At 59.8% G+C, this 17120-nt stretch overlaps 1 protein-coding gene and 1 long non-coding RNA gene across 2 annotated transcripts in view; one reads left to right on the top strand and one right to left on the bottom strand.

Annotated features, from left to right (window-relative positions):
- Positions 1-17120, top strand: part of ALDH5A1 (aldehyde dehydrogenase 5 family member A1) — a 27211-nt gene continuing 10091 nt past the window's right edge. The window contains exons 1-6 of the mRNA XM_066246494.1: positions 1-383; positions 4312-4395; positions 5374-5544; positions 6832-6948; positions 13596-13739; positions 15266-15409. Of these exons, the coding sequence (XP_066102591.1) occupies positions 45-383; positions 4312-4395; positions 5374-5544; positions 6832-6948; positions 13596-13739; positions 15266-15409 (999 nt within the window). The 5' untranslated portion in view covers positions 1-44. The remainder of the gene's footprint in view (positions 384-4311; positions 4396-5373; positions 5545-6831; positions 6949-13595; positions 13740-15265; positions 15410-17120) is intronic.
- The window catches only part of LOC136315164 (uncharacterized), a 16861-nt gene continuing 15156 nt past the window's right edge, over positions 15416-17120 (bottom strand). Inside the window, exon 3 of the long non-coding RNA XR_010727462.1 lies at positions 15416-15789. This is a non-coding gene — a long non-coding RNA (uncharacterized lncRNA). The remainder of the gene's footprint in view (positions 15790-17120) is intronic.

Here is a 17120-nt window from a genome sequence, read left to right on the forward strand (position 1 = left end):
CTTGCCTGCTTCCTGCAAACCCCGCCGCCGCCGCCGCAGGTGCCATGGCGACCTGCTTGCGGCTGCGGAGCTGCGGGGCCCCGCGCCTCCGATCCGCGCTTCCCCGAGGCCGCGGTCTCCGCCCTCACGCCGGCTGCTGGGCGCCCGGGCCGGCCCCACTCCGAGCGTACGCCCCGGGTCGGGGCGGCCTCCCCGCGGCGCTGCTGCGCACCGACAGCTTCGTGGGCGGCCGCTGGCTCCCGGCCGCCGCCGCCTTCCCGGTGCTCGACCCGGCCAGCGGCGCCGAGCTGGGCCGGGTGGCCGACTGCGGGGCGCCCGAGGCCCGCGCCGCCGTGAGCGCCGCCTATGACGCTTTCCGCAGCTGGAGGGACGTCTCGGCCAAGGTGAGTGCGCCCCGGGACCTGACCACAGTGAAGGCAGCCCGACCCGGGCTATGGGGATGCACCGCGCGGAGAGCCACACAAACAAGAAGAGACGCTCCGCAAATAAGTTCGAAGCGTGGGCTTCGTGCCAAGCGCTGTGCCAGGCGCTCCCTGGGGACGCGTCCCGCAAGCCTCGTAAAGTGCCCAGGAGGGGTGGCTGAACGCGGCGCTTGTGTAGGGGGTGGGGTTACAGCCCCTAAAACAGCCCCGGGCTGCCGGAGGCCACGCAGGACGCTGCCACCCGGCCTCCGGGAAGGCGGGATGAGCGCCCTGCTCTCCGGAGTGGGGTGGGCTGTAGAAAGCTTTGTGTGTGGGAAGGGGAACGCACCCAGCCGGAACAGGGAAGGACTGCTGTGAACTGCCCTAGAGGGGCTGGGGGCTGGGGGTGGGGTGTGAGTGGGGGAGTGTAGAGGAAGAAGAAAACTAAGGGACCCTCCTCCTCCACTTACTGGATGGCACCTGAGCCAGACTGTCACCTGAGCCTGGGTGACAGCCTCTCCCAGGGTGTCTGTCCTTCAGCGTGCGCCCTCTGAAGACACACGTTCGGCAAGGAATTCCGAGTGCCAGGTGGTCCTAAGTCACTCACCCAGAGACTTACTGAGCGCCTCCCTGGTGCGTGCGCTGTGGGAGCTTAGGGTGGGCAGTAAACCAGAGATTTCTGCCGTTACAGGCCCCACCTGGGGTGGAGGGTCACAGGGGAATCCAACCCACAAACGCATATATCTGAGCAGGTGAGGGTGGCAGAAGTGATGGACAGTGGGGGGCGGGCGGAGAGGATGGGCCGAGGGAAGGGCAAGGCGTGATGCTAACAGCGTGGTGCTGACCCAGGGCAGGTGTGTGCGTTTGCTGCCACGGAGGACCAGGGCGTGGCGGCTTACACAACAGGAGCCGGCCTCAGTTCTGGAAGCTGGAAGTCTGAGGTCAAGGTGTCCGCAGGGCTGGCTTCTCCTGAGGCCTCTCCCCCCACGGCTCGCTGATGGCCGTCTTCTGCGTGGGTCCTCACATGGTCACCCCTCTACTTGTTGGTGTCCTGTCTTGCAAAGACACCAGCTGTGGGGGAAACAGCTCTGCTAGGCTTGCTCGCTTACACTCTGCCTGACTAGTGTGTGAGCACCTTGGCCGCGCCGTGTGCACGGTCTGTGGAAGGCCACGGGTGCCTGTCCTCAGGGCGGCGGATGGCGGATTGAGGAGGGGCCGCTGCGAGGGGCCATTTTTGCTGTCTGTTTGCCTGAGAAGCGGTTTCCCCTGCCCGTGTGCTCGTCCGCTGTTGCGAGACTATTAAACGGGAACAGCCCAACACTTTCTGGCTCCACAGTTCCTCTACCGTCTGCCCAAGTCCAGTGTGCACCTGCCTGGCCCCGGCCACTGGCATCACACTGGTCACATGGGTTAGAGTCCACCCTGATGACGTTATTTACCTTGACCTCTGTCAACACCCCACCTCCAAATAAGGTCACACAGTCTGAGGTGCTGGGGTCGGGACCCCAACGTCTCTTTCGGGGGACACTACCCGTCACATGGGCTTTCATGGTGAGGGTGAGTCCTTGCCCCTGCTGGTGTCTGTGTCCGGCCTGGAGTGCTTCCTGCTCTCCCTCTCTGGGAGAAGCTTGGGGCTTCATCCAATGGCCGTTTCCTCGGGGCGTCTGTTCCCTTCTGAGCCAGGCCTCCTAGATGCCCATCTCTGGCTTTCGGCTGCAGCACCGTGGCCTGTGGCCACTGCTGTCCTGCCTGGCGCTGGGCAGCTCCGGTGTGCTGCTGCTGTAAGAGAACGTGGTACTCTTTACAATCTCACACCTGCCGCGTGGACGAGAGCGTCAGAATGACCCATGCCGCGCCGCGTGGGCAGCCCTGTAGGCAGCTGGGAGGGAACCAGAGCCCCATCTGCTTAAGGTTCACCTGTGCAGGTGCAGACGGCCGGAGCTCAGAGGTGCGTCTTTCTTTAGAGGACTCTGTGGCTTGGGTGACCGAGACTTGCTGGGCCCATGGCTTTTTTATTGTTTTTAATGGTTTTATATAAACGAATTCCTTCTTTTTTAAAAAAAGAAAGTTGTTTTTTTTTTAGAAACCATTTCTTCCATAATATTCTTAATTATCTAGTCCAGTGGTAGTCAACCTGGTCCCTACTGCCCACTAGGGGGCGCTCCAGCTTTCATGGTGGGCGGTAGCGGAGCAACCAAAGTATAAATAAAAAGATAGATTTAACTAGAGTAAGTTGTTTTATAAAGATTTATTCTGCCAAACTTAGCGAAAATCTGACATAAAGTACTTGGTAAGTAACTACTATTATATGCTTTCACTTGCTGTAACTCTGCTTTATAAATTTTATAAAGTTACTTCCCTACTTTATAAATCACCATGACTGTGGAACCGGTGGGCAGTTAGAAAATTTTACTATCAATTAAAGAAGAATCAATATCTTGACAATAAAAATAAAAAAAATTTTACTACTAACAGAGATACAGAAGTGGGCAGCAGGTATAAAAAGGTTGACTACCCCTGATCTAGTCTATCCTTTTATTCAACTCCCAGTATTTGGAAATATTTTTTAATTGTGGCAAAATATATCTAACACAATTGACTGTTTCTTCCAGTTGTAAGTGTCTGGCTTGGTGGCATGGAGCACGTGCTGGTTGTGCCCAGGCCTTCTCTGTCAGTGTGTAAACCTTTCCTCATGCCTTGCACACCCCAAGTCAGGGACCAATTCACCCTGCCGGTGACCTGTTAAAATACGGACCACACTTGATATTACGCTGAGAGAAATTCCTCAGCAGCCACAAAGCACAAATGCCACCTGGCTGGTGGTGGCACAGTGGACAGAACGTCGACCTGGGTCGCTGAGGTTCCAGGTTCAAAACCCCGAGGTCACTGGCTTGAGCGTGGGAACATAGACATGACCCCACAGTTGCTGGCTTGAACCCAAGGTTGATGGCTTGAGCAAGGGGTCGCTGGCTTGGCTGAAGCCCCCTGGTCAAGACACATATGGTAGGTGGGACATAAAAGTGAAACTAAGAGACACTGATAAGAGTGTGGTGGTTACGGGGGGAGGGGGGAGAGGGAAAAGGGGGGGGAGAGGGAAAAGGAAAGGGGGAGGGGGAGGGGCACAAAGAAAACTAGATAGAAGGTGACAGAGGACAATCTGACTTTGGGTGATGGGTATGCAACATAATTGAACGACAAGATAACCTGGACATGTTATCTTTGAATATATGTATCCTGATTTATTGATGTCGACCCATTAAAAAAATAAAATTATTAAAGTTTAAGAAAAAAGACACGTATGAAAAACAATCAAGAACAGCTGAAGTGACACAACTACGAGTTGATGCTTCTCATCTCTCTCCTTTCCTGTCTGTTGCACAAAAAACCAAAACCAAAAACAAAAAAGACAAGTGCCATAAGATTCCACTTATCTGAGGTCCCTAGAACGGTCACGTACGTAAGGACAGAAAGTAGACTGGGGGGTGGGGGAGAGTGGTGGAGTTAGGGGACGGAATTCCAGTTGTGCCGGAGGGTGTTGGTAGCTGCCCAACAGTGTGAGCGTAATTAACACCCCCCCGCTGCACACTTGAACGTGGCTAAAGTGGTCCATCTTATCTGACGTGCGTTTGACTGCCGTGAAACGAGCTGTGAAAATCAGCGTCGCCCGTGTCCGCCGTCCACGGTAAGGGCTGTTCCCACAGACGTTTCCTCCCAGCACGTGCGGCTGGCACAGCCCTGTGGACGCTCCGGGGCCCGGGTCTTCATCACTGCTTCACAAAGCAAGCTCGGCCTGCCTCTCCACAGGGCCGAGAGCCCGGGGCTGAGGCTCGGGGAAGCTGAAGGCTGTTTCATAGTCGTCTCTCTCACGCTGAGTGTTTCGCTCGCTCTCCACCATCTCTCTCTTTTCCAGGAAAGGAGTTCACTGCTTCGGAAATGGTACGACTTGATGATACAGCACAAGGACAACCTTGCCAAGATCATTACAGCTGAGAGTGTGAGTCCGGGGCCCTGACCCGCCGGCCTGCGTGACCGCCCAGCGGTGGGGGGGTTCTCAGACCAGAGCTCGGGATGCCTCCGACTTCTGGGCGGCCCTCTGGCTAAAAATATGCGGGGTCCTCGCCCAATGATTGGCTGTCCACGAACGACCGTGCCGGGCACAGACGTTTTCTGATGAACGCCAGGCGCTCGCTTCGCTAGAATAGAATCCCTGTGTTCCGGTCCACCCTCGAATCGTACGCAGGAGATGGACTGCCTTCTCCCCACCCAGCTCTGGTTCTGTCTGGCTGGTTCGGTTCCCTTTTCCTGTCGTGGCTGCTGTCTCTCCCCCTGGCCGCCACCCTGAGAGGTGTCAGGAGGAGGGAAAAGTTAGCCGAGGCGGTTCTGTCTCCTCTAAGCTGTCGGCACGTCACGTGTGGCCACGACTGTGGCTGGTTCCCATGGCCGCCTGACTCTGCTTGTTCCTGCACCGTCCCGTGGGCGTTGTGATGGGAGCCTTTCCACCCGCGAGTGGCCCTGGGCCCGTTAGGGACGGGGTCTTGCCTTTTTTTTGTGTATTTTTCTGAAACTAGAAACGGGGAGAGACAGTCAGACAGACTCCCGCATGCGCCCGACCGGGATCCACCCCGCACGCCCACCAGGGGGCGACGCTCCTCCCCTCCAGGGCGTCACTCTGTTGCGACCAGAGCCACTCCAGCACCTGAGGCAGAGGCCACAGAGCCATCCCCAGCGCCCGGGCCATCTTTGCTCCAATGGAGCCTCGGCTGCGGGAGGGGAAGAGAGAGACAGAGAGGAAGGAGAGGGAGAGGGGTGGAGAAGCCGATGGGCGCTTCTCCTGTGTGCCCTGGCCGGGAATCGAACCCGGGACTTCTGCACACCAGGCCGACGCTCTACCACTGAGCCAACCGGCCAGGGCCGGGTCTTGCCTTTGATGCCCACGGTGATGATGTATCTGTCCTCTCCTGGCCGGATCTAGGGGAAGCCGCTGAAGGAGTCGGAGGGGGAGATTCTGTATTCCGCCCTCTTCCTGGAGTGGTTCTCCGAGGAAGCCCGCCGTGTTTATGGAGACATCATCTCCAGCCCTGCCAAGGACCGGCGGGTCCTGGTCCTCAAGCAGCCGCTGGGGGTGGCTGCGGTCATCACCCCGGTAAGTGGTGGGGTCAGCAGGGCCCAGGAAGCGGGGGCGCGCCCTGTCAGCTCCGTCACCGCCCGTGGTGTTCTGAGGCCTCTGTGGGGTGCAGAGCCGTGTTTTCAAGCCCTCTGTGATCGGAGGGTCGGGATGGTGAAGGCGGCCCAGGGGCTTTTCCGACTCAGCACCACGGCCCCTTCCCGCGTCTGAAAGGATATTCGGGGAGTTGTCGTTTTTTATAAAGACTTTAGATGTGACATGTTTTATTAAGGTGTCATCGTTTTGAGAACTTCTCCTGTTGCGTTGAGGTTCTGTGTGTACCTGCCACGGGCGCTGGGCCGGCTCTGCTAGGGTGGACGGCAGTGTCCCGGGGGTGCCTGGCTTGTTCTCGGTGACCAGACCTCCTGGACGCCCCTCCACGAGGGCCTGTGTTACCTTCTCCCCGGGGTCAGCCCGCTGGTCTCCAGACCCCGTTGCCTCCCCGCTTGGCACAGTTATAGACGGGCAGCAGCCTGCTGCCCACGCTGACCGGGGTGCACTCAGAGCTCGCGGTTTCCTCGCCGTGGGACCTGGGGCAAGTCACTGAACTGCTCTGTCTCCGTTTCCCCGATCCTGCAAGTGAGGATGACAATACCGACCTCACTGGGTTGTGGCAGGGATTCAGTGCCTCTTCATGTAACAGCTTAGAGCCGCGCCCGCCCGGCACACAGCACCGCTCCACAAGGACGTGTCGCAACCAGTAAAGCACTGTCAACGTAGCTGCGTCCGTGTCTGCAGATACCTGCGTGGACACAGAGAGGGAAGTGGTCACTCACCTGCCATTTTCCAAAACCACCTCTGCTGCATGTCCTACCAAAGGGTCAGCACCCTACGGCCCTCGGGCCGCACCCGGCCTGCTGCCTCGCTGGAAGGACAGGCTGATGGGGACACAGCCACCTGCACCGTGGTGTCTCTGCAAACTGCCCCACGGCAGCCGCGGGCTTGAGGGTCAGGGACGGAGCCTGTGTGTCCCACAGACCCTGAAGTGCTTGCGGTCAGGCCCTCCACAGAACAAGTGCCCTGACCCCTGGCCGAGATCACTGCACTGTTGTAAATTCTGCAAACATCCCCCGTCTTTACCAGGCTTTGTCCCCACCTTGTCAGGATGGTGCTGTGGTCCCCGGGGGCTCACCTGTGTGGACCCAGGATGCTCTCCCACCAGCTGCACGGTGGGGTTTACTGACCGGCCACCCGACATGCTGGTGCGTGTGGGGTTGCCCTCGCCTCTCACCCTCCTCCCCCCTCCCCCCTCCCCCCTCTCCCCAGTGGAACTTCCCCAGTGCCATGATCACCCGCAAGGTGGGGGCCGCCCTGGCAGCCGGCTGCACTGTCGTGGTGAAACCCGCCGAGGACACGCCCTTCTCAGCCCTGGCCCTGGCCGAGGTGAGTGTGTCTGTGCTGGGCAAGGCGGACGGCGGCCCCGGGGGGGCGGGGGCGGGGGCGCTGCAGCCGCTGGAGCCTCCGCCGTCACCTCTCATGCTGGATGGCGGTGTTTTAACTCAGCAGCGATGATTCTAAGTCCGATGTTGCCCTTTTTAGACAAAACAACGGATGGGGATTTTCTGACATCTGCGGGCAGTCGTGTCTTAGGCTCCCCTAAGGATGATACCTGTCCCTCCTCTGTATAGATTAAGCAGGCAGGGCTGCGGGGAGATGGCCACACCTGGGCACTGGGCACTTTCAGGGACCTCTCTTCCCTTTTCCAGTTCAACCTGCAGTCTGCTCTTGTCTTTCTCCTGTTTGAATGAAGCCCCCAATGGCTCCTCATGTCCCTCAGAGTAAAATCCAGACTTCTGCAGTGGAACTTCAGGCCCTAAGCCCGACCCCGTTCCCCGCCCCCCACCCTTACCTGTCACTCCGGAGCCTCTCGCACACCTGCTCCCGCTCCTCGGGCCACCCCCGTCTCCACCTGGGGGGAACGGTCCCCCCCCATATTTTAAACTAGTGACCCTGACTGTCGGCACGGTGACTGTCCAGACCACACTTGGCTCTGGCTGTGTGAGCCTGGCTCCCGGCACGGTCCTCAGGAAGGGCTCCGGGACAGCGTCCTGGGTCTGATGTACCGACACGGGCCGGGCCCACGGTCCTTGTGAGTCCCTGCTGCTGGATAGAGATGTAGTGACACGGGCCGGGCCCTCGGTCCTCGTGAGTCCCTGCTGCTGGGTAGAGATGTAGTGACACGGGCCGGGCCCTCGGTGCTCGTGAGTCCCTGCTCCTGGATAGAGATGTAGTGACACGGGCTGGGCCCTCGGTGCTCGTGAGTCCCTGCTGCTGGATAGAGATGTAGTGACACGGGCCGGGCCCTCGGTCCTCGTGAGTCCCTGCTGCTGGATAGAGATGTAGTGACACGGGCCGGGCCCTCGGTGCTCGTGAGTCCCTGCTCCTGGATAGAGATGTAGTGACACGGGCTGGGTCCTCGGTGCTCGTGAGTCCCTGCTGCTGGATAGAGATGTACTGACACGGGCTGGGTCCTCGGTGCTCGTGAGTCCCTGCTGCTGGATAGAGATGTAGTGACACGGGCCGGGCCCTCGGTGCTCGTGAGTCCCTGCTGCTGGATAGAGATGTAGTGACACGGGCCGGGCCCTCGGTCCTCGTGAGTCCCTGCTGCTGGATAGAGATGTAGTGACACGGGCCGGGCCCTCGGTGCTCGTGAGTCCCTGCTCCTGGATAGAGATGTAGTGACACGGGCTGGGCCCTCGGTGCTCGTGAGTCCCTGCTGCTGGATAGAGATGTACTGACACGGGCTGGGTCCTCGGTGCTCGTGAGTCCCTGCTGCTGGATAGAGATGTAGTGACACGGGCCGGGCCCTCGGTGCTCGTGAGTCCCTGCTGCTGGATAGAGATGTAGTGACACGGGCCGGGCCCTCGGTGCTCGTGAGTCCCTGCTGCTGGATAGAGATGTAGTGACACGGGCCGGGCCCTCGGTGCTCGTGAGTCCCTGCTGCTGGATAGAGATGTAGTGACACCAGCTGGGCCCTTGGTCCTCGTGAGTCCCTGCTGCTGGATAGAGATGTAGTGACACGGGCCGGGCCCACGGTGCTCCTGAGTCCCTGCTGCTGGATAGAGATGTAGTGACACGGGCCGGGCCCTCGGTGCTCGTGAGTCCCTGCTGCTGGATAGAGATGTAGTGACACGGGCCGGGCCCACGGTCCTCGTGAGTCCCTGCTGCTGGATAGAGATGTAGTGACACGGGCCGGGCCCTCGGTCCTCGTGAGTCCCTGCTGCTGGATAGAGATGTAGTGACACGGGCCGGGCCCACGGTGCTCGTGAGTCCCTGCTCCTGGATAGAGATGTACCCACCACGGCCGTGCCCTCGGTCCTCGTGAGTCCCTGCTGCTGGATAGAGATGTAGTGACACGAGCCGGGCCCTCGGTGCTCGTGAGTCCCTGCTGCTGGATAGAGATGTAGTGACACGGGCCGGGCCCTCGGTCCTCGTGAGTCCCTGCTGCTGGATAGAGATGTAGTGACACGGGCCGGGCCCTCGGTCCTCGTGAGTCCCTGCTGCTGGATAGAGATGTAGTGACACGGGCCGGGCCCACGGTGCTCGTGAGTCCCTGCTCCTGGATAGAGATGTACCCACCACGGCCGGGCCCTCGGTCCTCGTGAGTCCCTGCTCCTGGATAGAGATGTAGTGACACGGGCTGGGCCCTCGGTGCTCGTGAGTCCCTGCTGCTGGATAGAGATGTAGTGACACGGGCCGGGCCCACGGTGCTCGTGAGTCCCTGCTCCTGGATAGAGATGTACCCACCACGGGCTGGGCCCTCGGTCCTCGTGAGTCCCTGCTGCTGGATAGAGATGTAGTGACACGGGCCGGGCCCTCGGTCCTCGTGAGTCCCTGCTGCTGGATAGAGATGTAGTGACACGGGCTGGGCCCTCGGTGCTCGTGAGTCCCTGCTCCTGGATAGAGATGTAGTGACACAGGCCGGGCCCACGGTGCTCGTGAGTCCCTGCTCCTGGATAGAGATGTACCCACCACGGCCGTGCCCTCGGTCCTCGTGAGTCCCTGCTGCTGGATAGAGATGTAGTGACACGGGCCGGGCCCTCGGTCCTCGTGAGTCCCTGCTGCTGGATAGAGATGTACTGACACGGGCCGGGCCCACGGTGCTCGTGAGTCCCTGCTGCTGGATAGAGAGCCCTGGGTCCACATTTGCTCTCCTTGATTGCATTAGACGTGTTCTCTGCGTTCGTGTGCCATAAGGGGCTGCTCTTGCGGAGTCTGATGATAGGCCTGGCCTGTGGTGGCACAGTGGATGAAGCGTCGACCTGGAACGCTGAGGTCGCCGGTCGAAACCCTGGGCTTGCCTGGTCAAGGCACATGCGGACCTGACCTGTGGTGGCTCAGTGGATGAAGCGTCGACCTGGAACGCTGAGGTCGCCGGTCGAAACCCTGGGCTTGCCTGGTCAAGGCACATGCGGACCTGACCTGTGGTGGCTCAGTGGATGAAGCGTCGACCTGGAACGCTGAGGTCGCCGGTTCAAAACCCCGGGCTTGCCTGGTCAAGGCACATGCGGACCTGACCTGTGGTGGCTCAGTGGATGAAGCGTCGACCTGGAACGCTGAGGTCGCCGGTCGAAACCCTGGGCTTGCCTGGTCAAGGCACATATGGGAGTTGATGCTTCCAGCTCTTCCCCCCCTTCTGTCTCTCCTCTGTCTCTCCCTTTCTCTGTCTCCTCTCTAAAAAACGAATAAATAAAATTAAGGCTCATGCGGGAGTTGATGCTTCCTGCTCCTCCCCCTGCTCTCTCTCTCTCTCTCTCTAAGAAAATGAAAAGAATCTAAGGAAAAAGCCTGACGACAGCCTAAGTTTCTTGCACTTATAAGTCAGCTTGTCCTTCCTGCTTGGATCCCGAGAGCGAGTCGCCCCACTTTGTTTAAAGACACTCGCTGCCACGAGTGTGAGGCTCGCTCAGGGCCAGCCCTGCGGGTCCCCTGTGCCCTCCGTGTGTCGGTTCGGATCTCTGCCATCTTCGGGTCTGTTCTGCGCACAGGATTCGGTTCCCAGCGTCAGGGACTCGGTCGCCTGGTGCCGGATGATCTTTGCCAGGTTCTTCCTGACCTCTCGCATCTTCTCCCTCCTCCGGGACCTGGACTTGTGACGCTGTCTTCTCTTTGGCGTCCGTGTTTCCTGCGGCGTTCTCTTCATGCTGGCTCGGCCGTGGGCTCCTTCCAGTTCAGGCCTCGCCTCTGAAACGAAGCTCTGGTTTCTCTTTCTTCCCCCTGCCCCTCCCCTCTTCCCTGCCTCCCGTTCTGACTCAGCTGTTCCCTGGGGTCACGGTGCAACTTTCTTGCCATCTTTCCCCCCAGGAGGGGTGCCGAGGTTTCTGTGGGCTTTTCCGCTCTCTAGTCCTTGTTTCCTTCTGGTCACTTTGTACAGGACTCGACTTCCGTGTTTTCCTGAGAATGTAGCTCATTTTTCTATCCAGTTAGTTTTCCTGACCTCTTCACAGGAGGCCTGGCTCCAGAGAGTTTCTCTACTTTTGTGGGGACCTTTCGGTTTCTCGCCTCCCAGGACCCCCTCCCCTGTCGCTCTGTCCCCAGCGGCGTCACCCCCCGCACCCCCCCACCCCCCATGCCTGGAGTCCTGACATCTCTGCACTCACGCTGTTTACGGTGTCGGGTATTTGGGTGGCTGTCCCATGAGCACCCGTGGGCTGTGTGGGCTGCCCTGCCATCTGCTCCTCCGACGGCTCCGCCTTCTGCACGAGAGGCAGCAGGCACTCCGGCTGTCGGGGCGGGCCCCGCCTACTCTTAATTTGCCATTAGTGGAGAGAGCTCATCAGCGTGTGTTGGGGTGTCTCAGCCCACCCACAGTGCTGTCAGGCAGTGACGCCTGGGGGTGTTCACCTGGACCCACGGTGCCAGGCAGTGACGCCTGGGGGTGTTCACCTGGACCCACGGTGCCGGGCAGGACCCACAGTGCCGGGCAGCGACACCCAGGGTGCTCACCTGGACCCATTGGTGAGCCCACAGGCCCCTCCTCCTTTTCAGAACCAGTACCATAGCTGGACCAGCCCAGCGGTTCTTGATATGACTACAGACGTCCTCGGCAGTCTCCTCAAACCTCAGGGAACTTCGGGGACGAGGCTCCTCCCTCAGGCCCGGGAGGCACGGGCATAGCCAGGCTTTGCAGATTCGCTCCCTGTCCAGGGACTTAAAACGTGACAGGAGGGCTGACGAGCAACAAGGCCAACGCAGGGGGCCATGCGGTCAGTGTCCTCAGCCAGCCAGGGACCGAGTACAGGAAGCTTCCGGGCACGGCCCCTCGTCCAGTCATGGGCCGGCACGTGTCCACACTGGAGGCAGGTCCGAGCCGGATGCCGGGTGCTCGTGTCACGAGGACACGGCACCCTCCAGTGTGGACAACGGTGTCTGTGCCGTGTGAGGGGGCAGATGGCTGGCTCCGTCTCACGAGGGGACGCAGGGGCTCAGACACGCGGCTGCGCCCGCCTCTTCCGGCCGCCAGTCCGATCTGGGCAGTAGGCTCCCCGTCGATGGGGTTCACAGGCTGCGCCGTATCCCAGAGAGTCGCTGCGGAAACAGCACGGTTCGGGCTGGGGCGGGGGCTGGGGCAGGGGCTGGCCTCCTGCGGGGCTGTGCTAGGGGCGGGAGCTGGGGCGGGGGCTGGGGCAGGGGCTGGGGCAGGGGCTGGCCTCCTGCGGGGCTGTGCTGGGGGCGGGGCTGGCCTCCCGGGGGGCTGTGCTGGGGGCGGGGCTGGCCTCCTTCGGGGGCTGTGCTAGGGGCGGGGGCTGGGGCAGGGGCTGGCCTCCTGCGGGGCTGTGCTAGGGGCGGGGGGGGGGCTGGGGCGGGGGCTGGGGCCGGGGCTGGCCTCCTGCGGGGCTGTGCTAGGGGCGGGGGCTGGGGCGGGGGCTGGGGCGGGGGCTGGGGCAGGGGCTGGCCTCCTGCGGGGCTGTGCTAGGGGCAGGGGCTGGGGCGGGGGCTGGGGCGGGGGCTGGGGCAGGGGCTGGCCTCCTGCGGGGCTGTGCTGGGGGCGGGGCTGGCCTCCCGGGGGGCTGTGCTGGGGGCGGGGCTGGCCTTCGGGAGCTGTGCTGGGGGCGGGGCTGGCCTCCTGCGGGGCTGTGCTGGGGGCGGGGCTGGCCTCCTGCGGGGCTGCGCTGGGGGCGGGGCTGGCCTCCTGCGGGGCTGTGCTAGGGGCGGGGGCTGGGGCAGGGGCTGGCCTCCTGCAGGGCTGTGCTGGGGGCGGGGCTGGCCTCCTGCGGGGCTGTGCTGGGGTCGGGGCTGGCCTCCCGCAGGGCTGTGCTGGGGGCGGGGCTGGCCTCCTGCAGGGCTGTGCTGGGGGCGGGGCTGGCCTCCTTCGGGAGCTGTGCTGGGGGCGGGGCTGGCCTCCTGCGGGGCTGTGCTGGGGGCGGGGCTGGCCTCCTGCAGGAGCTGTGCTGGGGGCGGGGCTGGCCTCCTGCGGGGCTGTGCTGGGGGCGGGGCTGGCCTCCTGCGGGGCTGTGCTGGGGGCGGGGCTGGCCTCCTGCGGGGCTGTGCTGGGGGCGGGGCTGGCCTCCTGCGGGGCTGCGCTGGGGGCGGGGCTGCGCTGGGGGCGGGGCTGGCCTCCTGCGGGGCTGTGCTGGGGGCGGGGGCTGTGCTGGCGGTGGGGGCTGTGCTGGGGGCGGGGGCTGGCCTCCTGCGGGGCTGTGCTGGGGTCACCCCGCGTCCCCGCCAGGCCTGCGCCCTCACTCCCACAGGGGTCACCTGCACATAGTCGGTGCGCAGGGCGGGCTCTCGCCATGTGGTCCCCGGATCCCGCGCGTGAATGCCCCTGGGATTGTCCTTAGGAAAGAAACCCAAGGTTGGTTTTCTTTCTTTTTCCTTTAACAGAAGGCGGCACTGAAACTTGTACTAAGAAGTTTTATCTGAACGATGTGTCACGACACAGTGATGTCACACGGGCGTGCGCCAGCATCTCGCTTTAGTTCCAAACATATTCTGATCCCGTCCCCCAGTTCTGGTCGCGGTTTCCGTTACTTTTTGGACTAAAACAGCGATTTCTTTCTCTTTTCTGCGCTCTCACGTGCTGCCCGCAGCTCGCGGACCAGGCGGGAATCCCCCCAGGGGTCTACAATGTGGTGCCCTGCTCCCGGAACAACGCCAGGGTCGTGGGGGAGGCGCTCTGCACTGACCCTCTGGTCTCCAAGATCTCCTTCACGGGCTCCACGGCCACCGGGAAGGTGAGTGACTTGGGAGAGCGCTCGCTCTGAGGTTTTCTCTTCGTCGCGGTGTGGGAAAGCACCTCTTCTCCCGCTCACTGCCTGTGGGGCAACGCCTGGCAGAGCGGTAAAGGCACCGGTAGCCTGACCAGGCGGTGGCACAGTGGATAGAGCGTAGAACTGGGATGCAGAGGACCCAGGTTCGAAACTCCGAGGTCACTGGCTTGAGTGTGGACTTATCTGGCTTGAGCAAGGCTCACCAGCTTGAGCCCAAGGTCGCTGGCTTGAGCAAGGGGTCGCTTGCTCTGCTGTAGCCCCCCGGTCAAGGTACATATGAGAAAGCAATCAATGAACAACTAAGGAGCCGCAACGAAGAATTGATGCTTCTCATCTCTCTCCCTTCCTGTCTGTCTGTCCCTCTCTGTCTCTCTCTGTCTCTGTCACACACGCACACACACACAAAAAAGGCACCTGTGAACGCAGTGACGCCAAGCCAGCCTCCAGAGCGGTTGTGGGTGGTGGTCCTTGTTGTGACGTGACGTAGGTTCCTAGCTGACAGAAGAAATCCAAGAGGAGCTGGTGGTGGAGGTGAAGGGGCGCGGGCTGGCCATCGCATCTCAATTCTGGAACGCCAGTTTCTCGTGTGATCCAGAATTAAGAGACCCAGAAACGTACCACCATGAACATTGAAATGGATGTCTCAGAAGTGACCGGGACCGTATTTAGTATAAGGGTTCTTACAGAAACAAAGGGGACGTTTTAAATATTCAAAAGAGCAAAAAGGCAGATAGAACAAGTTTTTATTTATGGTATCTGCCTCCAAACATATTATCAGTGGTAAACTATGGGTTCTGGGATTCTGGGTGATTTTATCTCTATGATTTTTAAGTGTATGATATAAAATTTTTTTATTTATTTATGTGAAAGGAGGGGAGGCAGAGAGACAGACTCCCATATGCTCCCCAACCATGATCTACTCAGCAGCCCCCATCTGGGGCCATGCTCGCAACCGAGCTATTTTTAGTGCCTGAGGTAGAGGCTCCACAGAGCCGTCCTCAGTGCCCGGGGACAATGCACTCCACCAACGGAACCATGGCTGCGGGAGGAGAAGGGGGAGGGAGAAGGGTGGAGAAGCAGATGAGTGCTTCTCCTGTGTGCCCTGACTGGGAATCTCACCCAGGACATCCATACACCAGGCCGACGCTCTACCACTGAGCCAACCGGCCAGGGCCTAAGCCTGTGATAGGACTTCTGGGACAGGCGATGCACTTAGGTGGTTCAGAAGTCAAGACAATGGAACGCGTCACACTGGGACACCTTGCCCCACCCTCCACCCTCTCACTTACTAATGGTGATCACTTTTAGTTTCTTGCTACCTTCCAGGGTTTCCTGGTAACATGCGAGCAACTATGAAGATACATGCTTGCTTTCCCCTTCCTACCCTGAGTACCGTCACCCCTACCCCCGGGCGCTGGGCGTGTTTTGGAACGGGCTCACCGGCCCTGGGGGCTGCCTCCCCATGCCTGGCTCCTGTCCTCCGCTCACAGGTGCTGCTGCGTCTGGCCGCCGACTCCGTGAAGAGGGTGTCCATGGAACTGGGCGGCCACGCCCCGTTCATTGTATTCGACAGTGCTGACGTGGACCAGGCCGTGGCCGGGGCCATGGCATCGAAGTTCAGAAACGCTGGACAGGTGAGTCCTGTGGCGTGTTCCGGGCTGTGTGTGTGTGTGTCTGTGTCTCACAGAGATCCCGACGCCTTCGTCTCCTGGAAGGAGACTGTGGGGTTCCTTCTGCGTTCCGTTCTTCTTCCTTCGCTTTTCAGCAAACACTCGGGGTGTGCCCGCTCTGTGCCGGGGGTGATGCGAGGCATAGAAGCTCCCAAGGGAAGTGTCCCTGGCTTCAAGGAGTGTCCTGGACCGCAGAGGGCTTTCAGTCAGCATGCTCCCGCCTTTCCCCTGCTCTCTGCACCTGCTGGTCGTCCGCGTTCCCCCGCCGGGCTTGTCTGTACCCCACTGGCGGTGGCATCTCAGACACAGCACAGCCTGAGTCGCTGGCATCTGAGGCACACGGTCTTAAGGAAAGAAGGGAGGAAGATGTTGAGATGGTGCCTCGAAAAACTCAAAACCCCGTGTCCTGGGACTCCCACTTCCCGAGGGGGAGGGGCGTGATAGGCACCCACTGCGGGGTGCCCACCCAGGGCCAGCAGTGGCCCACGGGAGTCCAGGTTGTCACAGGGAGGGTAACCCATCTGGGCTCACAGGTGCCTTTACAGGAAAACCTGCCACGTTAGAGCTGGCGGGCCCTTCGCAGCGAGTGGATACAAACCCTGCATTTTACGATGAGGGTGTGAAACTCTAGGAAGACTGACCTGACTCAGGTCACACATCCTCGGGTCACGATCCCAACTCCACTGAGGAGCTTAGGGCTGTGAACGGGGTCCTGTCTCCCGGTTCTCTGCAAGCTGTTGCCAGCATCCTGGCTTTCTTACAAAATGTTCTGCAGCACTTTGTTGTATACTGTAGGACAGGGGTCCCCAAACTTTTTACACAGAGGGCCAGTTCACTGTCCCTCAGACCATTGGAGGGCCAGACTATAAAAAAAAACAAACTATGAACAAATCCCTATGCACACTGCACATATCTTATTTTAAAGTAAAAAAACAAAACAGGAACAAATACAATATTTAAAGTAAAGAACAAGTAAATTTAAATCAATAAACTGACCACTATTTCAATGAGAACTACGGGCCTGCTTTTGGCTAATGAGATGGTCAATGTCCAGTTCCATATTTGTCACTGCCAGATGTAACAAGTGATGTGACGTGCTTCCGGAGCTGTGAGGCGTGCATCCCACGTCACTGGAAGTAGTACTGTATGTGAGCAATGCCATGCTTTGCGTCTCTCACTGACCACCAATGAAAGAGGTGCCCCTTCCGGAAGTGTGGCGGGGCCGGATAAATGGCCTCAGGGGGCCACATGTGGCCCGTGGGCCGTAGTTTGGGGACCCCTGCTGTAGGACCTTCAAGAAGCAGTTTTAAATGCATCCCAGAAACACAATGGAAATCTCCTGAAGAGGTATCCCTTCAGGAGATGGAATGTGTAACAAGTCTACCTTAAATAGTTTTTATCCCTGTTTTGGCCTTTGGTGCTTAGTTTTTTCCTAAATAGGCTTGCTGTTTTAGAACAGGATGTTTCCTGTTAGAAACACAAAATGCCAACAATGTGGGTAACGTTCAGAGCTTTACTGTATTGCTCACAAAAATTAGGGGATATTTCAAAATTAATACTCCAGGACTTCCCGCCTTGTGTCTAGTGCATTTTCCACCAATGGAATAAGAGTTGGTTTTGCATCTCATTTGCATAATCACACAAGTTTCTTTGACTTGTCGTTTGCTTTTCTGAT

This window comes from Saccopteryx bilineata, chromosome 11, assembly GCF_036850765.1.
Source record: "Saccopteryx bilineata isolate mSacBil1 chromosome 11, mSacBil1_pri_phased_curated, whole genome shotgun sequence".
In the NCBI taxonomy this organism is placed as follows: domain Eukaryota; kingdom Metazoa; phylum Chordata; class Mammalia; order Chiroptera; family Emballonuridae; genus Saccopteryx; species Saccopteryx bilineata.